At 54.3% G+C, this 21,463-nt stretch overlaps 10 protein-coding genes across 10 annotated transcripts; 3 read left to right on the forward strand and 7 right to left on the reverse strand.

Moving 5' to 3' along the window:
- Positions 1-92: 92 nt before the first annotated feature.
- GLOTRDRAFT_92484 (uncharacterized protein) lies at positions 93-961 on the forward strand (the record flags this gene model as incomplete). Its single annotated transcript, XM_007866365.1, has 3 exons — positions 93-543; positions 601-653; positions 722-961. 3 exons carry the CDS (start codon positions 93-95, stop codon positions 959-961), a joined length of 744 nt encoding a protein of 247 aa, XP_007864556.1.
- A 221-nt stretch (positions 962-1,182) lies between these two features.
- GLOTRDRAFT_137786 (uncharacterized protein) lies at positions 1,183-5,668 on the reverse strand (the record flags this gene model as incomplete). Its single annotated transcript, XM_007866366.1, has 8 exons — positions 5,041-5,668; positions 4,574-4,979; positions 4,367-4,517; positions 4,202-4,302; positions 4,090-4,152; positions 3,063-3,354; positions 1,525-3,003; positions 1,183-1,443 (listed from the first exon to the last, which is right to left on the reverse strand). Exons 1-8 carry the CDS (start codon positions 5,645-5,647, stop codon positions 1,183-1,185), a joined length of 3,360 nt encoding a protein of 1,119 aa, XP_007864557.1. The 5' UTR covers positions 5,648-5,668.
- Positions 5,669-6,115: 447 nt separating this feature from the next.
- GLOTRDRAFT_38540 (uncharacterized protein) lies at positions 6,116-7,603 on the reverse strand (the record flags this gene model as incomplete). Its single annotated transcript, XM_007865759.1, has 4 exons — positions 6,116-6,286; positions 6,351-6,788; positions 6,847-7,381; positions 7,422-7,603. 4 exons carry the CDS (start codon positions 7,601-7,603, stop codon positions 6,116-6,118), a joined length of 1,326 nt encoding a protein of 441 aa, XP_007863950.1.
- A 249-nt stretch (positions 7,604-7,852) lies between these two features.
- Positions 7,853-9,057, reverse strand: GLOTRDRAFT_127817 (NAD P-binding protein; the record flags this gene model as incomplete). The annotated part of the gene is made up of 3 exons (XM_007866367.1): positions 7,853-8,626; positions 8,682-8,927; positions 8,986-9,057. 3 exons carry the CDS (start codon positions 9,055-9,057, stop codon positions 7,853-7,855), a joined length of 1,092 nt encoding a protein of 363 aa, XP_007864558.1.
- Positions 9,058-9,496: 439 nt separating this feature from the next.
- GLOTRDRAFT_120629 (short chain dehydrogenase/reductase family protein) lies at positions 9,497-10,801 on the reverse strand (the record flags this gene model as incomplete). Its single annotated transcript, XM_007866368.1, has 3 exons — positions 9,497-10,357; positions 10,417-10,662; positions 10,718-10,801. The coding sequence occupies 3 exons, from the start codon at positions 10,799-10,801 to the stop codon at positions 9,650-9,652; spliced, it is 1,038 nt and encodes a 345-aa protein (XP_007864559.1). The 3' UTR covers positions 9,497-9,649.
- A 361-nt stretch (positions 10,802-11,162) lies between these two features.
- GLOTRDRAFT_39246 (DUF221-domain-containing protein) lies at positions 11,163-14,180 on the reverse strand (the record flags this gene model as incomplete). The annotated part of the gene is made up of 8 exons (XM_007865809.1): positions 11,163-11,588; positions 11,645-11,928; positions 11,982-12,169; positions 12,225-12,352; positions 12,411-12,658; positions 12,717-13,586; positions 13,636-13,946; positions 14,035-14,180. Coding segments are annotated over 8 exons (2,601 nt in total), but the record flags the coding sequence as incomplete, so codon positions are not given.
- Positions 14,181-14,851: 671 nt separating this feature from the next.
- GLOTRDRAFT_38640 (arsenical-resistance protein ACR3) lies at positions 14,852-16,070 on the forward strand (the record flags this gene model as incomplete). Its single annotated transcript, XM_007865769.1, has 4 exons — positions 14,852-14,936; positions 14,996-15,420; positions 15,476-15,823; positions 15,882-16,070. The coding sequence occupies 4 exons, from the start codon at positions 14,852-14,854 to the stop codon at positions 16,068-16,070; spliced, it is 1,047 nt and encodes a 348-aa protein (XP_007863960.1).
- GLOTRDRAFT_115395 (uncharacterized protein) lies at positions 15,796-17,213 on the reverse strand. Its single transcript, XM_007866369.1, has 4 exons — positions 16,859-17,213; positions 16,193-16,778; positions 15,877-16,127; positions 15,796-15,806 (listed from the first exon to the last, which is right to left on the reverse strand). The coding sequence occupies exons 1-2, from the start codon at positions 17,072-17,074 to the stop codon at positions 16,242-16,244; spliced, it is 753 nt and encodes a 250-aa protein (XP_007864560.1). The 5' UTR covers positions 17,075-17,213; the 3' UTR covers positions 15,796-15,806; positions 15,877-16,127; positions 16,193-16,241.
- A 329-nt stretch (positions 17,214-17,542) lies between these two features.
- Positions 17,543-19,240, reverse strand: GLOTRDRAFT_137790 (nucleoside hydrolase; the record flags this gene model as incomplete). Its single annotated transcript, XM_007866370.1, has 8 exons — positions 17,543-17,831; positions 17,885-18,287; positions 18,343-18,635; positions 18,690-18,857; positions 18,917-18,941; positions 19,000-19,055; positions 19,114-19,150; positions 19,210-19,240. The coding sequence occupies 8 exons, from the start codon at positions 19,238-19,240 to the stop codon at positions 17,543-17,545; spliced, it is 1,302 nt and encodes a 433-aa protein (XP_007864561.1).
- Positions 19,241-19,813: 573 nt separating this feature from the next.
- Positions 19,814-21,217, forward strand: GLOTRDRAFT_58855 (WD40 repeat-like protein). Its single transcript, XM_007866371.1, has 5 exons — positions 19,814-19,970; positions 20,032-20,371; positions 20,430-20,505; positions 20,683-20,948; positions 21,004-21,217. Exons 1-5 carry the CDS (start codon positions 19,865-19,867, stop codon positions 21,155-21,157), a joined length of 942 nt encoding a protein of 313 aa, XP_007864562.1. The 5' UTR covers positions 19,814-19,864; the 3' UTR covers positions 21,158-21,217.
- Positions 21,218-21,463: the final 246 nt, after the last annotated feature.

Consider the following 21,463-nt stretch of genomic DNA (forward strand, 5'->3'; position numbering starts at 1 on the left):
CGCACTTCCTGGTACTTAAATCGCTTGTTGTGTGCTGAACAACACATCTTCCTGGCCCTCTCAAAATATCTGTAGTGCTCTGCCTTCATGCAATGTCGGGCGCAACGTTGGTAGAGTCTCCCACCTCCCCGACCTTCCCCAAGCGACCCGTGCTGCATGGTCAAATCCGTCTCACCGGGGTTGACACGCCTCCCGCGTCCCCTCGGGACCCCCATCTTGTACCCAAGTTTGACCGCACCAGCAGCTCCGACCCAATACTCTTCCTCCCGCCGCTCCTCTCTTGCCTCCCCCCTCACCTCTCGGTGCACAATGTCGGCCCTCAGTCGTCGTCAGCGCCAAAGACCCATTTGCCGGACATCGACCCTGCCTCGCTCTCCCTACACAAAGCCCTCCACAACTTCCACCCTATAACGCCCAACTATGCCAGCGCGCCCTACGCCGCTGCCTTCAATTGGGGTGAACTCCGTCTGCCCGCTGAGGAAGAGCGCGAGTGGTACTGTGTCGTGTTCCGGAGCAAGCGCAAAGATGGCAGCGACAGCGGACGTGAGTGTGGCATTCTGTACGAGGTGACAAGTCTGTCGTGCTCAATTCTCATGACAGCGCTTTACGACGCCGACCAGAAGGCGCACGAGGAGGCTATCCAGAATGGCGGAGTCAGTCCTTCGCTTGTCCCCATCCTATTCCTCACGCTGACATTGACCTTGACTGTTGCCTGCATTAGCTGATCATGTACTGGTACGGCATTCCCGACGCAAAAACCGGCATGAACCTCGCCACCTGCATCTGGCAGTCGCGCAAACACGCCATCGCAGCAAACTCGCGCCCCCACCACTTACGCGCGATGAAGCTCGCCGCAGCATCGTATGAAGTCTACGACCTCGAACGGTACACGCTCCGCAAAGTCGCGGGGCAGACCGGCGTCACGGTCGAGCCCTTCTCCGGGCAAGATGTGGGCTGGTGATCTGTCCAGTCATCCTCGCAATACCCCGCTGTCTATTCGTCTCTTCGCTTTGCTGTGCATTGTTTTGCGTTGTTCTCTGTAGAATATTCATTATTTATGCGGGACCAGCATGCCCGTCTACCTCTAGTATATCTTCTCCGTGTAGTAACTTTAGTGTCTGAGTGATTGTGGTAGAATATCAGATAGAGTAAAGCATCGCGTAAAGTCATACGATATCCATTCTACTTTGTTGCACTGGTCCAAGACTCGATGCTATCGTTGGAAGCTTGGGAAGAGACCAATCCCACGTCCTGCTCATCAGCGACCGCGCCTGCAATAGTTGTGCCAATGGCTAGTGGACCATTTGCTGCTTTCCCAGCGGCTAGCGAGAACATGACGGGTCGTGACGGGGGCGGGGTTGACGTCGAAACCGGAGAGAAGTCTCCTTCGAAACCGAAGGGATGGAAGGCCTGAACGTGACGTGGTCCCGGGTGTCTAGTCAACTAGCCGTCAAGCTGAAGATAGACGAATTATGAACCCACGGTATCGGATTCAAGTTGTCTCTGGCCACCCCCTGTACACACCTTACTGGTATCTTTTCCATCACGGATCCCTCCATGACGCTGCTGCCCAGCGGACTCATGGGCGAGTTCAGTGGTCTGAGGGGGTTCATCTTGGTCAGTGGTCCGCAGAGGGGATATGAAGATGTCTGGAGCGGGGGCGAATGCTTTCTTTTGTTTCTCGGGAGTGCCGCCAAAGGACATAGGTATGTCAGATTGTTCGCCAAGATCTACAAAAGGAGAGTCCCCTTGGTCATTCCGTGACTCTTCTTGCACGGCGCTCGCCTGCACTATCTCAGAGGCCTTGCTAGAAGACGCGCGTCGTCTTGGATTAGAGGACCCGACCGAGACTGCGATGAGATTTGGTCCATGGTCCTGATGGTATACGCCCTCGAGGGAGGGAGAACCCTTCCGGAAGAAGGGAGCCCACTGAAAGTCAACATTTTCGTAGTCTATGTCCAGGTCTAGCTGATAATTGTCCGGCTCAATGGGGTCAGAATATAGAGGGTCTTCAACAGGTGAGTCAAAGTAAACACCAGGAGGCGCGAGGTAGGCTGGTCCTGGTGTCGAGAAGGCGTCAGTCTTAATGTTTTCGGTAGGAAGTAAATCATTTGTAATGTTCAGGCGGGTAAGTCCGGAGAATCGGTCGTTGTCGAGGTCAAGCATGTAAGGTAAGTTACCGGCACCAGCAGAGATTGACGGAGCAGCAAAAGTCTCAGGCATATCTGGAGGCTCCAGATAGTGACTAGGTAAGCTAGCTAATAGATCTCCTTTAGTTGCGTATGCCAGCTTAGTACCAAGCGTATTGCCACGTCGGGAGTCGTCAGATAGCAGAGTGTTAGCGGCGTTGGAATAGTTGGAGATAAACGAGCTAGAGCGGCATGACAAGGGATACCCCGGTCGCTCCATGCGCCGAGATGATTGAGTAAAGGCAGGTCCGGGTAGCTCGTAGGGGCCGTCGCCGAGGTCATAAGTCCTATCAGGGTCACCAAGAACAGGCAATCGAGAATCGACAACAGGAGGCAGTTGTGCAGAAGGCGACGTAATTATGTCAGAGAAGCGGAGAGTGGGCATCGGGAAGGATTCGTGAGGCGAGGGTCTCTGCAGTGCGGGCGACGGATCAGAAATGACATCCAGGTCGGGTCCGCCGCTAGCGATATCTGACAAGAATTCAGGCCTGGATCGCCTGTTCTTCACCTTCATAGGGTTTGAGTAAGATATCCCGGCAGCCTGATCCAGAGTAGCAGGGATTGCAGATTGGGCGAGAGGCATTTCACGGTCATCCGGTGGGGCAAAAGCAAATACTGCATCGTGTTCCCCGTTGGAGGGTGTAGAAGGTAAAGACTCTTCTGCGTATGACACCTCAGGAGGTAGAGGGTCAGCAGACGCAGGCGGATCTCGTTTAGGCAGAATCAGGCGGAGTGGATGGGCCGGGTCTAGCGTGGCGATTGTGCTGCATAACCACAACGGCGGGGGTTCTGTGTGTGTGTCGGTCTTCAATACCTGCATACAGTGATCATTAAGAGCTCTGTGGGCCTGAAGCCGGGCTCCAGACACCGTACCACATCATTTGGAGGGTCATCTTCAGAATCTAATCTTCCACCACCATGTCCACCATCAGACTGCTTCATTTTGATAACCGAGAAACCGCGTCCAAGGCGATTGTCATGCAAGTCGCTATATGCGTCCATGGGTGTAGTAGGGATATCGGAGGTTGATCCCAGCAGAGATGATGAGCCGGAAGACGCTCGCTTCCTCCGGCGACTCCCCGACGTCGACGAGGGTGGAGATGAAGGACGCATCAGGCAGACTTGCTGGACCATATTGTCAAAGCGAGCGTTCATTCCCAATGTTCTACGACGTTTAGGACGATGTAAGAGGGGGAGCTCCGACAGTCCTTGGCACACGCTCGACGATTCATTTCTGCGACAACTCCAACCGGCTTTGGTCAAACGAACTTACCGCTCGGTTCATTTATATCGATCCTCGATGACACGCTACGACCCACATCAGACACCCACCAGCAACATAGATCATAAGGTACATGCCGACTATGAGGGAACCCTTCCACCATACTGACGTTGCCGGTGTCGGATGCTGCATATTCGGTAAATCGTCGCGTTACGCCAGGCATGATGGAGCCTATAACTAGTAGGGTCGACAGCTAGCGCCAACCGTGAGGGCCATTAAAAGGATAGCCCGGAATCTCAAGTTGGTATGGTTAAACCTGTGGGGCCCCACGAACGTTCAGAGACACAATAGATGTTCTCAGAGGCGGCCTGGAGTGCGAGCTCAAGGACCGTGTAAGCGAGGAGCTTCGAAACGTCGGCTACCGTACCGGCCAATCAAAATAGTCCGTAGAACCGGTGTTGGAAAGCGCGACAAGGTATACGAAGCGATGCTCGCACATCGCGTTATCCTTTCAGACATGTCCAATATTCCTTCATAAAGTGCGTATACATGTCGAATAGTAGATCTCAAACGCCGGAGCAAAATCCATAGGTAACTGAAAGGACCACTTCCTCTGCATGCGGGAGCTCCCCTGCCGTGACTCTCTTCATCGTTTTCAGAAGCTGCGCCCTGACGTACAATGTGCTGCGGAGTATCTTCAGCAGCGCTATCTCCATCTTCCTGATTTCGTGGAAGCCAGGGCTGGTGAACACGGTCAGACTCTTGAAATGACTGCGATCATATTACTCACGTAGCTGTGAACTTAGAGAATGCTTCAACCACGATGTTTCTCAGGCTGAGATCTAATTTGATAGCATCCAATGCACGCTGCCGTAGCTCCTCCATCCCCAACTGACACGTCAAAACCTTCAGTCTGACGGATTGCCATTCGGCGTCTTTCAGTACAACGGCTCACCTTATCAGCTAAGCGATACATTGACTTGGGAGAGCAAGCTGGAGCTTTATATTCCTCCGGTTGGCTCGACTTATCCTTCCCCTTTCCTGAAGAGGTCAGGTGGGAAAATGTTACTTCCCCAGTGTAGAGATAGAAAAGGAGCGCATTGTAGCTGTAGAAGGCACGTTAAGTTCAAACAGATACGTCGACCACGACGGAATAGCTTACGTTCGAGCTGCAGCATCTTTCACTATTACCGTTCGCCCTAACCTGTCGGCGTTGGTAAGACTCTCGACTCGAGTTGAAGATCTATTATCGAGGGGAATAAACCGCTGGTCGATAATTCGATTTTCACCTGTTGCCAACCTGTTCTGCCCCACCCGCGTCTTTTCTGCTTCGACTGCGTCTACATGCTTTTGCTTGTGGCTTCGACCAGATGAGACTTTCGTCCGTATTCCATTCTGCTCCGACTGTGTGCCTGCCGCATCCACAGGCGCAGCGAGCGTTTCACAGTCAGAGAGGTCGCTGTCCGACTCATAACCGTAGTCGTCCCCATCCACGAAAACGTTCTCATGGGCTGGGAAGTCATCGTTCAAGGCCGACACGGACGACTCGGCAAATGTGCCTGAGAGGACTATAAGATATCGAGAAGAACAATCAGCCAAACATTTTTCCACATAACGCAGACCACTTACGCGTCTCGTAGTAATCCGACGAGGTCTTTAAGATTGAACTGTTCGCGAACAAAGCCACGGGGGTGCCTATACGGCCGGACTGCCGCTGTCGTCGCGAAAATGCAAAGAACCTTGTATCGACGAAAGAACTGCCAGAATGTATAGTGGCATGCAAGGTCTTTCGCAGGGTTGCGGACAGTTCGAGTGAATGAGGATCTTTGCGCGAGGGCTTGGTCGGGTAGGACACTACGAAGATGACGTCCACACTCCCATTTCCACCTTTCACCCCGTCCCGAACGATAGGCCCGAGTATGCCACTGGGAAGACTTGCCGTCCGGGCAGAGACGACGCTAAAAGACGTCACATTTGGGACATTGCCTTCTCCAGCAGTGACAGCCTCTCCATACACGGAGAATGTAATGGGTCCTAACGAGGTATCCACCCCCGTGAGATCCAAACTCACCAGGAGTGTATACGCCTTGGGTCGTCGCTCCACTTCTAAGCGACAACGCCAGCCTTGGCCGCTGACAGGTGTGGACCAAGTCGAAGGTGAATCAGCTCTTTCTTCGAGGTTTACTCTGAACCTGTGCTCAATGGAATGAAGGGGTTTGCTCTCTACGAGCTCCATGTCCTATAGCAGAAAGGGGATGGGTGCACTTCTGGTCGAATCGGACAAGAATCGGATGTAAAAGCGCTGCAAACACGAGGCCGCTGCCCGTGCTGCGACGCATTGTCAATGTAGGTGTATGTGGGTCCGCAAGAACCTCATACAGACTGCAGTCTATTGCAGATGGAACTTCGGGTTCCCAGCAGGATCGGTTAGAGCAGAAGGACATAATTAATGTCGAACTTGATTAAACATGCGATTGGTACCGCATCAACCTGGGTCCTGGGGAGATTGGATGGCGTGTCGACGGTGGCATACTCGGGCACTGGTCCCAGCAGTCCCTTGCCGGACCATCGTGGGACTCCCCGGAAGAGCGGACCGGTTTCGGCCGATCTGTCCGTGCCCTCCGTGAAGAACTGAGATGAGAGAGGTGATCATAATATCGACACAAGCTGCTTTGAATACTCGATAATCTCGGGATCATCTCCCTTAACTCCTCTTTTTAGCTTCGTCCTTGGTCTCCTCCGCCAGCTTTTTGGCTTCCTTCCCCTTCTCCTCCAGCACCCGCAATATCTCCTCGTACGTCTCCTTCGCCAACTGCTTAGCGTCATCCCCGCGTTCCTGCGACAGCTTCAAGAACTCCTTTGCATTCGGCGTCTTCTCCAAGGCCTGCAATCGCAAATCAATCAGGACTAGTCACGACAACGACCGCAGTTCTACTCACCTCCTGTCCGCCAGGGACCGTCCTGATAAACGCAACCAGACTCTCCCACCCATTGCTCATCCCCCCCTTCCCCCGTTCCTCCGCCTCCCTCGCCTTCTCCTGCACAAACCTCTTCAGCTCCTCCACCTTCTCCTTCTGCTTCCCGCCCTTACTCTCCGCGACCTCGCGTATGCGGTCAAACACCTCCTTCGCGACGCCCCCGCCACTCGGCAGCGCCGCCGCCCCCGCCGCGATGAACTTGCCCGCGTTCTCCTCGAGCATCTGCCGGATCTCCGGCAGCTGGTCGAGGTAGGGCTGCGCCTGGTTCAGCCCGCTGTCCCATGCTTGCTTGGCCGAGGACTCTGCGAGCTTGCGGACCTCCGCGACTTTGGACTGCACGAGCTCTTGCGCTTGGCTCATCGCTTCCGGGCTCATGCCCTTTGACAGGATCTGCATCACCTAGAGAACGTCCATAGGTCAGCACAACCCACTTTGGAGCATCTCGAGCGCATCCTACCTGCTTCTTCGTATCGTCAAATATCCTCTTCGCCTCCGGCCCCTGCTTCTCCACCAACTCCCGCAACTGCTCATACCCGCCACCAAGCTTCTCCCTCAACTGGGGGTACCGCTCAAACAGCTGCTCGCCCGCGTCGCCGCCCACACGGCGCGCCAACTCCTGGAGCTCCCCCGCGCGCGCCTGCAGCACATTCATGATTTTCGTCGCCGTTTGCAGATCGGCCTTGCCGCCGCTCTCGCCGACGATCGCCTGGATCTCGTCGTACCCCTTGCGTGCGATCGCGTTCACCTCATCGCCGTGCTTCTCCGCGAGCGCGTCGAAGGCGTCGAACGTGCTGTCGACGTAGGACGAGAGCCCCGGGATGAGGCCGACGTAGGTCTTGGCGGTTTGGCGGAGGTAGGCGAGGGCTTCGTTGGGGTTCTTGGCCTTTTCTTGTACTGTTGCGTGAGCTTGTTGCAAGTATGCCTTTGCAGACTTGGAAGTGTCCACGATTGTCTTCAGGCCGGAGAAATGGTACCATGCATAACCTGTGTTACTCGTGTTACACCCATGGAACCTAGGCGTTGATGAGGAACGCACCTGATGCTGCGACAAGGGCACCCCCTGCGACGCCTGCTGCTACATACGCTCCCACTCCATTCTGGCTCGCCGACGTCGTAGACTGGAACCTCCTGGGTGTTTGGCGGTACAACTGGGCATTCTTGCGCAGGCCGCGCGCGTTCTGGCGGACCAAGATCCTCTGCGACGTAGAGAGCATGCTGGTTGAGGTTGGGTGGTATACACGCTCGGGACAGGTGGATGCGCTCAAGCAGACGCGTCCCGGCGGCACATTTGAAGGGAAGCAGGACGCGACGTCATTACACGGTGACGCACGCGAGCCCCCGATCGATCACTCTTACCGTTTTGGTTCGCTCGACGCTCATTTGCTCCCGTGGCTACGTCAGCAATCTGACGAGCGCTAGCGTTTCGTAATACAATAAACGTGGTGGTACAGACTTGAGAGAAACTACGCGAGGCTGACTTCGGGCTGGTTGACCGACTGCGACATCTCCGCCTCCTTCCCAGGCTCCTGCGCCTGCGCGTCCTTGGCCCAAGGCAGAAGCCCCTCCGGCCCCAGCCTCTCCTTCACCAGCCGTTCGCTGAGCTCCCACAGATTCTTGCCCAGCTCTCTGTCGCAAGCCATATTGGACTCGCCGCCCAACTGTCCGGGGTCAGTAAAGTACTTCCCCTGCCAGCCGTTCTTCTCCACTTCGTCACTGGTCGCAGCCCACAGCGTGCTCAGACTCCCTTGCTCAGGGTTCCGCATGAAGGGGACCACGACGTGCTTGAGCATCGTACCAAATACTTGCCCGTACGCCTCCTTGAACTGGTCTTGCTGGCCGGTGTGAACGGCGCCGGGATGAGTCGTAACAGCGAGGATCTTGTCGTTGTTCGGAACGATGACCCGTTCCACGAGGCCGTACTTCGTGAACAGAATCAAGGCTAGCTTCGTACGCGCATATAGTGCTACCGCAGTCATGGGCATGTCGTTCGAAGCCGACTCGCCCAGTTCTTCCTCGGATGCAAACTTGATCGAGGACGGGGCGGCGCGGTGCAACTCGGAAGAAACAGAGACAATACGCGGAGTGGGCGCGCCGGGGATGGTCGAAGTGTGCCGAATGAGGGGAAGAAGACGATTGATCAAGAGGAAGTGGCCAAGGTGATTGACCGAAAAGTGTCGGTCGATACCGTCGGCAGAGACGTCGAACTTGTTCACACCGACACCAGCGTCTGCAATCAACTAACAGGAGTTCCGTCAAATACAGCGTTCGTCGAACAACTAGCGGTCGACCCACCAGATCCAGTCGCTCTTCCTGCTTCGCGATCTTGTCCGCGACTTCCTTGACGCTCTTCAGATTCCCAAGGTCAATCTGCATAAACTCCACGTCCGCGTCGGGATTCTCCGTCGCCCTGATCTTGACAATCGCCTCCTTGCCCTTATCCTCGTCCCTTGCGAGCAGCAGGACGCGAGCTTTGGACAGCGCCAGCGCGCGGGCGACTTCGAAGCCTATCCCGTCGTTGCCGCCAGTAACCAAGGCCGTCTACGACGTGTATGGTCAACGATGGACATCATGGGACGCGTTACTCGGCGACACTCACCCTCCCCGCGAGGTCGGGAACGTCCGTCTTATCGAACCCGGTCCCGAAAACAGTGTCCATCACGCTCTGCATAGCGAAGTGCCGTCTATATCGTACTAGTCCCAAGGGGGGGTTGTGGTTGTGGTAGAGTATCGTCCGAGAGGACGCGCTTATAACCCCCAGGCGCAGCCGGACCAACGTCATGACAGCGAGGAGCTAGCTTTGCTCGCTTCGATGCGCGCGCATTATATGTTGCTGGGCGTGAAAGAGCTCGTGCGGATCGGGCGGGGCGCGTCATGAGCGCGGGCATGACGATCCCGGCGTTGACAAGTACTGACAGAGATCGACAGCAGGAGACAAGCTCGAATTGCCTTTCTGGGCCACATGCTGCCATTTCGGGTCGCCGACGCCACACGCTGTGGAAGGGCTGCACTCTCAGCCACCTCTCAGCGGATGGAATGCCTGCATGAGCATACTCGGGAAATGCACTCCCTGAGCGAATGGGTTGTGACTTTAGACTTGAGTGCCACAAGTCATACACCAATTGACTTGGCAGGCAGGCCTATATCACCATAAGCATGCCCATGAACGCAGGTGGTCATATCCCTTGCTAAAACTACTACAAGCTTTAAGATACTAATGTACATTCCATTATTGACTTATCACGCCTAAATACCTTCACCTCCTAGAACTTCGTCACCACGCCCTCGTTCCAGGGCAGCAGAGCGTCCGGACCGACCGCCTTGGTCACCATCCGCTCACTGAGCTCCCACAAATTCTTCCCGACCTCGCCATCGTCCGCCAGCTTCGACTCCTTCCCGACCTCCCCAGGGTTGGTAAAGTACAGCCCGCTCCACTCCTTCTGCTCAATCCCAGGGCTCGTCGCCGCCCAGAGCGTGCTCAGGCTCCCCTGCTCGGGGTCCCGCATGAACGGCACAACCAGGTTCTTCATAATCCCGCCCAGCACCTTGCCGTACGCCTCCTCCAGCTGCTTCGGCTGGTCCGTGGCGACGGGACCGGGGTGCGTGGCGAAGGCGATGATGCGGTCGCCGTTGGGCACCAGGACGCGCTGGACGAGACCGAACTTGGTGAACAGGATCGTGGCGAGCTTCGACCGCGCGTAGAGGTTGTTCGGCCCAAGGCTCGCGCCTTTCTCCGTTATCTCCTCTTCCGACGCGAACTTGACGTCGCTGGGGGCGGAGTGGTGCCGCTCGGATGCTACCAAGATGATGCGAGGCGTAGGCGCGTCGGGGATAGCAGCGGTCTTGCGCACGAGCGGTAAGAGGCGGTTGATGAGGAGGTAGTGCCCCAGGTGGTTGACGGCGAAGTGGCGGTCGTAGCCGTCGACTGTGACGTCAAATTTGTTGACGCCGATCCCAGCGTCCGCAATGAGCTATGCAGCGGTATCTATCAGGCCAATTTGTTCATTGCAATAATAGAATAATTGCTTACCAGATCAAGTCGGGGCTCCTTCTCCCTGATCCTATCCGCCACTTCTTTCACTTGCTTCAGGTTACCCAAGTCGCACTCGATGAATTCGATATCCGCGGTCGGGTTGCTCTCCTTCCTGATCTTCTCGATCGCCTCCTCCCCCTTGTCAGCCTTTCTTGACAAGAGCAGGACGCGAGCTTTGGACAACGCCAACCCTCTGGCTACCTCGAATCCAATGCCATTGGTACCTCCAGTCACCAGAGCAGTCTGCAGAGCGGTTAGGTTCGCTATTCGTACGTTGTGACGAGTTGCGAGCACGTACCCTCCCCTGGAGGTCAGAGACATCCGTCTGGTCAAAAACGTGGTCCCCCTTGAGGGTAGCTTTAATCTTCTGCATGGTACTCATGATGATCGGGAGTTGTCAAGTGTCAAACAGTATTCTGGCCGGAACCAGAGTTCCGTCCGCTCTTTATGCCTTCATATCTGAAGGGGATCCACAGCAGACGTCATCGGTGACTGTTTTACTCGGTGTTGCGACATATCCACGGGCGTAGCCAAGGTAAGACGGTACAAGCAAGGGTTGGAAGTCGCGTGGTGGCGAGTGGATACAAGCTTATGATGCCCCGCATCCTTCCGATTCCTTCGAAGTTCCTCAGGTTAGGGTCTCGGCATATTCCGATTTCGAACTGATTTGTATACGTATCGCAAACCCAGGGTCTACAATTGGGAAGGTCCTACTACTAAAGCCCTACGATGATTTTTTAATATTATACATGACAGTCTTCACAATCAGGCGGCGGCGAGCTGACATCCACGCCGCCCTTCTCATCGACTTCCGTCCCTGCAACGCTTGCCTGGATCCCTCGCTTATTGTTGGCTTCCACCTCTGCGTCTCCTAGACCCAGAGGATCCTTCGGCATCCATACGACCCTGGGCGCATCCACAAGTGCAGGATGGTCAAACGCGTGAAGATCGTTGTCCTTCTCGGAGACGCGTCCCGGGGATTCGCCTTCGGCCATCGTCTCCGAGGTGCTTCCCACCTCGTCCACCCGCAGGGTTGCGTTGTCGTCTTGGTTGGCCGTACCGGTACCACCGGTCTGTTGTCTCGGATGCGATGCCGGCTGAGCGAGAGTCAACGGCAATGCCTCTAACAAAGGCGCGTGCGACCTGTTCAAGGTGTAGTGAAAGAACGCCTGTATGTCGAAGCGGAAGTTAATGCCGAAATGGGGCTACCGGAGTTCTCACTTACAGTTACAACAATCAGGATGATCATGAGCACCCCTTCGCCAATGGAACTCTGCTTGTGTTGCGCGTTCTGCGCCAGGAAGAAAAGCGCTGCCAAAGCAACCTGTTGTATGTACAACCCGACCAGGATATGCTGAAGGGCCTTGGGGAAGAAAAGACCGCCTGTTTCGCCTTCTCGAGGCTGTTCGAATACCCACAAGAGGAGATATTTGTACAGGAAGTAGAACAGGCAGAACGCAGCGCAAGCGAAGCCGTTGATGATGGGTGATATGATCATGTACGCCATAGCTTCAGTGGCAGAGATCAGCGGAGCGCAACGAGGTGGAGGTAGTATTACACACCGACGACCACGAACAGCGTCATGCCGGGGAAGGTGGTCCCCCAAGACAGCGAGCCTCTACCGTATTTGATGTTGTAGATAGAACGAGGGGTGGAACCTAGAACGAAGAGCTTCACGTAGTATAACACCAAGGTGGAAGCTTGCAGGAATCCAGATGCGGTTCCGGAGAGTCCCTGCAAGAGGATGTACCTAGAGATGGTTGAGTATATCTTCGCGGTGAGTCTCACATATGACAGCCACGCACGTTATGAAGAAGTTCGAGGCCGATGGCAGGTTCTCAGCCAACACACTCGGTATGGACCCAGGGTTGTTTATGAGCCCAGGCAAGGCAGCGATGATACCAGACGAAAGGGTAACGATCAAGAAGGAGTTCTGTAAAAATAAGGTTACTACGTCCCATGTCTCCGTTCACCCAATCTATAGGACGTACCACGACTTGATACCAGAAGTATCTCGTCATTAGACTTAGCTCCACGCCTGTATAGGTCGGAATGCCTTCGAAGCGCGCAAGAAGCCTCAAGACGACGGGCAGTAGCAACGACAGAACAGCTAGCAATGCAGGAGGTAAGATACCCTGGATGATTCCGACCACAACGGACGGAAGACGGCAGATCCAAGCGAGCCAGCTGGCTGTAGCGCAGAGTGAGTGGATGTTAGAGACCGCACCCACGAACGCCACTGCGGAGGGGCATGCCAATAAGTAGTGTTGCAACGTCATCGATACGCAAGAACGCACCTGGGATCGCCCAGAATAAAATGAGGCCGGCGGTAGCTGCCCAGCTAACTGCCGTCCGAACGCTTTTGCTGTACGGATTCATCCCAAGATTGTTCCAGATTACGTCCTCTTTGCAAATATCCAGATGCCTTTCCGCCATCGCATAGGGCTGATGATGGAGCAATGCTGCCTTGGCTAGATGCGCTGCGACCTGAGTCTCGAACAAGACGAACACCGAGTTGAGTGGCGGGTACGCCATGGCAGAAGTCTTGTCGATATGCGAATCGGAATGATCGTGCAATACCATACTTCTGCCCTTCTCTATATCAGCGGTAAGCTGCACGATCTCATCCCTGGCCCAGTCTATAGAATCAACCGTCTTCCCCACAAAGGGCACGGAGAAGGGGAGGAAATTGGGTCCTAGCCGGTGTGTGGGTCTTTTGTTCTTCGGAACGAGCTTTTCCGCCAGATCCAAGCCGGCCTCGGCGTCCGCATTAGCGCGAATGGGGTCGACTGCCGTATCCTCACTCATAGACCGCGACCGTCCTTTCGACTGCTTGCCCTCGATTTTGAGTGCTTTGATGCGCAACTTCATCGCAGTCCGGATGAGGCTGGTCTCAGCTGATTCGAGTGTGGCATACGCCTTGAGAAGACTATCGAATTTATCCGGAAGGTCCTTGAGGTCACGGTTAAGCCAGACCTTGCGTACACCGCCCGGGAAGTGCGAGAGAAGATCAGTTAGACACTTTTCAGATAGATGGTCTTCGGGGACACCAGTAATCAGCAGAGTCTTGGCCTGAGCAGAAGACGCATATGCTTTATCCGCTAGGTGGCAGTGCCGCATTTTGACATAGTACCGCAACTCCTTGCGGATGTTGTACAAAACCCACCCTTGTCAGGATTAGCTGTCGCCTACGGTCAAAATTTAAGATACACGAACCCGTGAACAGCCAAGCTAATACGAGATGTGCCCAGTAACGCGATTGTCTGTCGGGAGCTACATTGCCAAAGACGAATCGGTCCAGTCCGCTGTGCTTCGCAACTTGGGAATTCACCGACGTTACGGGAAGGAGTATAACCCAGGAAAAGAACCAAATAGGCAGCAGAATGCGGACCATCATACGCAGGTAGTGAACAAAGAAGTAGGCATCCAGGCCATTGACGCGTAAGATGTCCCGATAGTCGGCCTTGTAGAGAGCAAGTGGCCAGGAGTAGAAAGTGCGAGATAACGCAGCAGCACGTTTACTAGAGCTTCAAGAGTTAGGCGTTAGCCACTATTATACCGGGATTCAGGAAGGCGGAGCAGCCGCAATCCCGGAGCCCGAGAGAGAGAACTTACCTGGGCAGCGCATCCTGGCTTCTGGACTCATATATTTGTTTGAACCGAGGCCTGAGCAGGGAGAACGCAAGGATTTCGGCGCTGAAAACCGCCGCATTGAACACCAGGGCTGTGACGAAAGCCGATGTCGAGTCAGTCTTGGCGCTATTTGAATCATTGTTTGACCTGTAATGGGTGGTGTGAGCGTGATGAAGCTCCGTTGCAGCGAATACAAATGGCGCTCACATTGCGATAGTTCAATAGAGCATGAGGTCTCCCAGTAAGATATGTTATGGGTTAAGACAGTGAGAGCAAACGGTACGAAGAATGACCGTCAACCACTGCAGACGAAGCATATAAAGCATCATAGCAATTTGAACCGAAATCCCTCTCTCGACCGCGGGTAAGTTGGTAGAGGCAAGCCGCTGGTTAGACTGAAACTCAGTCATCCAGAGCAATGACGAACGCCGCGATCATGGTTGTAACCCCAGATTGGGGTTCGCTTCAATCCTTTTTGAATTTGATGTGATTTCGAATTTGACGATCTCCAAATTGATATGTTGGCTTGGATAAGCCAGTCTCTTCGTACTTTTAAACATACTGTCATGTCGATATCGTATAACTCTGACTTCTTCGCCCACAACTCAAGCGATGGACTTGCCTGCAGCACCACCGTCTAATGGATCTCGGGACTCCTCAGCACCGTCAAGAAGCCATCCGAAAGGTCAGTCAACGCGGCATCATAACCTTTACCCCCACACTGATGGACCGGTCGGTAGCCCTCCTCGCGCAACTCAGCTTGCTGGATCGGCTGCTCACCCCAGCCATATTAATCTCCATGGTTATTGGCGTTCTTATAGGGGAGTTCGTGTCAGGCGTCCAGGACGCATTCGACACGGCAACCTTCAATGGTGTCTCTGCTCGTATGTCACGGCTCATCCCTGACTTGCAGTGTCGCTGATGACGTACTTACTCTCTTCAGCCATTGCCATCGGGCTAATCATAATGATGTGGCCCATCCTCACGAAGGTCCAATACGAGGCACTTCCGACGGTCTTCTCCTCGTCTAGAATTTGGATCCAGATCGCGATGTCGTTCGTTCTCAACTGGATCATCGGTCCACTCGTCATGCTAGGTGTTGCTTGGGCGACCTTGCCAGACCTGCCCACCTACAGGGCTGGAGTAATCATGGTCGGATTAGCAAGGTGCATTGCCATGGTCATGATATGGAATCAACTTGCCAGAGGCGACGCGGATTATTGCGCAATCCTGGTGATCATCAACTCTGTCCTGCAGATCATCTTGTACTCGCCCTACGCAGTGCTATTCATCAATATCCTCGGAGGACAGAGTCAAGCTGGAACAATCCATGTCGCATACGGCGACGTGGCTATATCGGTACTAATAGTGAGTCGCTCGTGTCCTTCATCGGCTGCGATCCTGAGCTTCATGCGCGTCCCAGTACCTCGGCATTCCACTAGTAGCTGGCGTTGTTACTCGGTACACCGTGATCTACCTGGTTGACAGGAAATTCTTCAACGATCGCTTCTTGCCCGCCTTCTCGCCCCTGGCACTGTTAGGCCTCCTCTACACGATAATAGTCATGTTTGCTTACCAAGGCCACCACATCGTACACAACCTTGGCCCTGTCTTTCGAGTGTTTGTGCCGATGATCCTGTACTTTGTGATCATGTGGTCAAGCGCCTTCGCACTGGTGTACTATCTGACGAAGCATGAAAAGCGGGAAGAACGGCTCTGGGGCTATGAGATGGCGGTGGTACAAAGCTTCACAGCTGGAAGTAATAACTTCGTAAGTAGACAACTTCCGTCACAGTCGCCTGGAACGCTGATGTATCGAAATACCTTAGGAACTAGCCATAGCGGTAGCTATCGCAGTATACGGCGTCGGATCTGACCAAGCTCTGGCCGCGACAATAGGACCACTGGTTGAAGTCCCTGTACTGCTTGCCCTCACATGGCTAGCCTTGCTATTAGGGCGATGGTTGAACTGGGACAGTGCAGACAAGGAGGCGGAATTGGAAAGTCAGAAGAACTAATGGATTCTATGCATGCTTAACAAAGCAACGAGCCTTATGATACAGATATGTGACTCCCTTAGTATACAAAACAGCCGTTCTAAATCGGTCAGCGAGGATCGACATATAATATTAGCACTCACCAAAACAACATGAGAAACATCGAAAGCAGTGACGCATGCAAGGTGAAAATTATCCAAGTCGCGGAATCCCCGAACTACCCTCCCCATATCTGTCTGACCCTCCGGACGTAGAGCGGAGTTCGGAGGTCTTCTGCTTACAGCCGCCTCGAGGCGCTGCGGCTTCGTCTTCACTTTCAACCAGTCCCGTACAATCCATCAAGCCTCCACAGCATTCTGACATCGGACTCTCGCTCCTACTGCTGGCCGTGACGCTATTGCCGCAGTCTTCGACGCCACGTCCACTGTGTTCCGGGAGGCCGTTCGCGGACATGGCTGCTGGTGGAATGTCTAGGTGAGGTAGCGATGATAAGACCTCCCTCGCTAGGGTCTGGGGAGAGACGGCCGGCGGGGTCAGCGGAAGCTGGAAGGCCGCGGAGGGCAATGCGACGGCGCTCGCCGACGGGACCGCGTTCGGCGGAGGGGAAGTGGAAGTGCTTGCCATTTGACTATGGAGTGCATCGGGCTGTCCCATGAGAAGCCGCTGGAAATGACCCAGAGATGCTTGAGTGGCCGCCACATGCTCCATGAGTTGTCTCGTAGCCTGCACCTGGTAGCCACGAATAGCGCGCTTCAGCATCTCGAGGCCGACGGACATCCCGCCTTACGAATTGTTACACAAATACATACCATCTCTGGAGTAAGCTGCAAGCCGATAGTCGATATGCCTGTCTGTATCTTCAACGCCTCTATCTCTTTCTTCAACTCTGCATTCTCCTGCTCAGCTTTACGGCATCGCTCCTCCAAGTCCGCAAGGTACTGCGCCTTCCGCGCCCGGTAATCTCGTTGCTGGGTAAGGGCCCGTGTGGGAGGAATAGTAAGGTCCTTCTTGCGACCCCTAGTCATTGCGAACAATGGATAGTACCACGCAGCGTTGCCGCACAATATTCAAGGCGACCGTTTCAACTGGGTCCGAGGATGGCGGAGAGCGCGAGGCTATAGATATATGCTAATTGCTGGAGCCCTTCAGTCGGTGCATGTTCCCGTGCGCAGAGCGGACGCAGTAGCGGACGACGTCGACACAGCGGCAAAACAGCGCGCAAGCTCCGTGTAAGTGCCACTGCACTGGTGTGGCGCAATCTTCGTCGGCGCGGCCTATTCGATCAATGTATAAATGAAACATATGATCTGCTGCTCATAATAACGAGTTACCTTGTCACTGGCTAGTCTATTCTATTCGCTCGGATGATAGGGCAAAATTCTCTCAAAGTCAGAGAAATTAATCAAGGCCCCTCGGAACCTATCTCATTCAGAGAACAACGACAGAGGTATCTGCGCTTAAAGACCCTTGTACGGCAGGGATGTCATCTCTATTCATGGTATCTCAACCCCCCAGATCCTCTGGAACAGCAGGTTCACCAGAGCAACGGCACCAGGTGTCTCGGTCAGTACTGCTACGCCGTCGCCATCGCCGATGCTCTCCGTCTGAGCCTCATCCTCCACCTCCACTCTGGCTGGGAGTGCAGAGGACTCAAACGCACCGTGGGCTATTTTGAGCCGTTCGAGCTCTGCTTGGACGTGAGCCCGGTTCTCTCCCGGTGCATAGGCTCCTTGGTCGTCTCTTCGATCGACCACAAGCATACCACGGGTATATTCCCCTTTACTACGGGATAACCACAATTAGCACCCGATGGTCTCCTATTAGTTCTACCTTACCATTCTACCTGGAACTTCCTTCGCATTGCAACCCATCCAGGCCTAAGCTGGGGAATACCACCTTTGACTTCGTCTACCACTGGCGGATTCTGCATTGCACACCACACGGTAACGGGATCGTGAAGCTCCATGGCATCCTTCCCGAATTGGAGCATCAACTCTCTTGACCGTTCCATGAACGAGCTGGTGAAATGGTGGACCGGGGGCTTTTCTTCCGGCTTTGATGGGAACTCAGTCGAGTGGAACGTGGGATCGACGAGCTTCTTGTACAGCGGGAATGGGAGTTCGTGGGGAGTGGTGATGTCAAGAGGAAGCAGGAGGAACCGCTCTATTGGTAGGCGAGGTTCGTTTCCCCGTGGCTCTATCAAATCGCGAAGTGCCTCGGGATCACCGAAGGTGTTGACTAGAATCAGAGCGGTCAAGTACTATCGTTTGCATAGTACCGTTGAGCAACTTACATTCCGCGACAGCACTGGTATTACCTGGGACATCTAGTGCACCGCCCATACAGATGACACGTCCAATGAGGTCCTGGAACTCTGTGGCGTGACTGTGATGGACATGTCGCAAGCTGGTCAAGGGTCCCAAGCCGATGTAGGTTATACTTCTCGGTGGAAAGGCTCGCAGGGCTCCCATCACCTCCGCGACGTGTCTTTCTCTTGATACTCGCAAGTATGGGTGCTCGGACAATGTCTCAAGTCCATCTACATTCAGGTCGGGGTGCCGTTGCGTGATATCACCCAAGCCATCCCTGTATGTCAGGCCGTATAAGCGAGACCCAGAAGACACTGTCGATGTTACATACCGTCCATGAAAGTACTCTGCCGTGTGCGTTTCCGCGGACCATGGACGCGAAGCTCCCTTCACGACGAAAGGCTTCGCAGACGCATCGAAGTTGGGGAATCGGTGCTTGTCCTCAGGGTACTGTTCGATGTGCCGACCGACGGCTTGGTACAACTTAAAGATGTTCCTGCTAAGTGAGTCGGAAGATCAGGATGGATGCGGACTGTCGATGGCAGACAGTGCACGTACTAGCAGGCCTCCTGGTCTGTGTTCCCTGTCGAAGAGATGAGCACTCGCGATGATATGAAATTCAAAGATCGAGCAATAGGCACCGAAAGTCACGACATAGCCCAAGATTTGGATCTCTGGAGATGCCAGAGCAAGCAGTCTGAGATACGAACGAGGGTCAGCACGACCAGCGTGAAAGGCAGGTTAAGGGAAGTTACATCGCTGCAGCATCGTCCACGCCAGGATCGGTATCGACTACGGAACTCAGTTCAGTTCGACGCTCATCGTCTAGCGTCGGTAAGTATCCGACTCACTGATGACCGGAATCTTCTGAGATGGTGCCATGCTCATCCGGGGGTGACTGTGAGCGTACACCCGTAAGCTCTGAGCAACCTTATCCTGTCCATGATCTACCCTTACTGACAGGTATCTATCTATGACGGTAGTCCGCCGGAGATATTGTAACGAGACGCGTTCCGTCACGCGTGGCGACGTGCGTGCAGATAGACAGGGAATTGCGGTCTAAACGCAGCAGTTGGGCTGCAAATCCCAATGATTCTCATGATGGCCGTTGAAGAAATAGTAGCCGGTCACGGTCATGCAGAGCAGGAAGAGTTCATAACGCCGAGGAGGTGATGACCGAGCTTAACAGACTTGAAATGCAAGGACTCTTGGGAGCACCACAAAGCAGACTCGGTAGACTTAAACCCTGTCAAACTAGCCGCGGAATCGCGTCCACCTCATTTTCTAAATTCTCCGCGACGAATGATGGCGAAGGCCTTGGACGAGAGACGCCTATACAGGCCACAGCTGGCCACAGCGATTGAAAGAGGCGCGAACGTGACTGATACCTGTGACCGGCATTCCCCGTTGTACTAGCTAGCTGATGTCACAGTGGCTTCCTTCTCGCATTCTACAGCTTGAACGCCGTTCAGCTCGTTGTCCAACAGGTCCTCAATCCACCACAAAATGGAGTCGCTGCGTTTCCTCGGTTCGCTGACCGGCCACAAGGGCTGGGTCACTGCCATCGCCACGTCCTCCGAGAACCCTGACATGATCCTGACCGCGTCCCGAGGTACTACCCGTCCTTCCGCCTCGTACGCATTATCCTGAAACCTAATTCCAGTTATTGACAGACAAGACGATTATTGTATGGCAGTTGACGCGTGACGAGGATACGTACGGCTACCCCAAGCGCATTCTGCACGGGCACAACCACTTCGTGTCCGATGTTGTGATTTCGTCTGACGGCCAGTTCGCCCTCTCCTCCTCTTGGGATCACACTCTCCGCCTGTGGGACTTGAACACTGGTGCCACCACGCGCCGTTTCGTTGGCCATACTTCCGACGTCCTTTCCGTCAGCTTCAGCGCTGACAACCGACAAATTGTCTCTGGTTCGCGCGACCGCACCATCAAGCTGTGGAATACCCTCGGAGAGTGCAAGTATGACATTAAGGACGACGGGCACACAGAGTGGTATGTGTCATAATCTGAAAGAGCAATGCAATCTTGTTTATACGGAGTCGTCGCGAAGGGTATCTTGCGTGCGATTCAGCCCCAACGTCATGAACCCTGTCATTGTGTCTTGCGGATGGGACAAGGTTGTCAAGGTGAGTTGCCTGAGTTCGAGTTATGAAACGTCTTTTGTGCGGTATGATGTTACTTTAAAATATTTGCTACTTCAGAGGGCTCAGCCCAATGAGACTACATTTTCCACCAAGATCTCTGACTTTGCACTTGTCTACTATGGAATATGTGCGAGAAACTGACACATCATCTTTTCGTAGGTTTGGGAACTCTCGAAGTTCAAGCTGAAGACCAACCACTACGGCCACACCGGTTACATCAACACCATCTCCGTCTCACCAGACGGCTCGCTTGCTGCTTCCGGCGGCAAGGACGGTATCACCATGCTCTGGGACTTGAACGAGGGCAAGCACCTCTACTCCCTCGAGGCCGGTGACATTGTCAACGCCCTCGTTTTCTCTCCCAACCGTTACTGGTTATGTGCTGCTACTGCCAGCTGCATCAAAATCTTCGACTTGGAGAGCAAGTGAGTGTGCTTATACCCTGATCTCCGATACGGAGACTCAAATCGCTGCTTCTAGGTCGATTGTTGACGAGCTCAAGCCCGACTTTGTTGATGTCGGTGCCAAGTCGCGGGAGCCTGAGTGTGTTTCCCTCGCATGGTCGGCGGATGGTCAGACTCTCTTCGGTGGTTTCACGGACGACGTCGTCCGGGTATGGGCAGTCTCTTCGTAAAGTATTTCGGGGTGGTGCTTCTCGGATGCTTTTGTTGTTTTCTATGTTATGTAGCCTCGAAATTTATGACGCTCATGCACCAGGTGTATTTGTCTGAACCGTGTGATATAGGGTACGGCTGGGACGCGTTGAGCCCAACTTGCGACGCCATTGATCTCCATAGCCACGTGGCCTGCATCGCTTCCAGTTTCGACGCGAGCGGGAGCTCACTTCGCGAGACACGTCTCCCGGCCTCAGCTTCGTCTCCGTTCGCAGCAGCGGCCACGTCAACCGCTGCTTCAGCTATTGTTGCGCCAGCCTCGGCCT

Source organism: Gloeophyllum trabeum (genome assembly GCF_000344685.1).
Source record: "Gloeophyllum trabeum ATCC 11539 unplaced genomic scaffold GLOTRscaffold_00004, whole genome shotgun sequence".
NCBI classification, from domain to species: Eukaryota; Fungi; Basidiomycota; class Agaricomycetes; order Gloeophyllales; family Gloeophyllaceae; genus Gloeophyllum; species Gloeophyllum trabeum.

Excerpts from the sequence above, each read along its gene's own strand:
- GLOTRDRAFT_58855 (XM_007866371.1), top strand. The coding sequence starts at position 19,865 with ATGGAGTCGCTGCGTTTCCTCGGTTCGCTGACCGGCCACAAGGGCTGG. Across the intron at positions 20,372-20,429 it reads GACGACGGGCACACAGAGTG|GGTATCTTGCGTGCGATTCA; the intron begins GTATGTGTCATA and ends GTCGTCGCGAAG. Across the intron at positions 20,506-20,682 it reads GATGGGACAAGGTTGTCAAG|GTTTGGGAACTCTCGAAGTT; the intron begins GTGAGTTGCCTG and ends ATCTTTTCGTAG.
- GLOTRDRAFT_115395 (XM_007866369.1), bottom strand. The coding sequence starts at position 17,074 with ATGACTAGGGGTCGCAAGAAGGACCTTACTATTCCTCCCACACGGGCC. Across the intron at positions 16,779-16,858 it reads TGCAGCTTACTCCAGAGATG|GTGCAGGCTACGAGACAACT; the intron begins GTATGTATTTGT and ends CGTGGCTACCAG.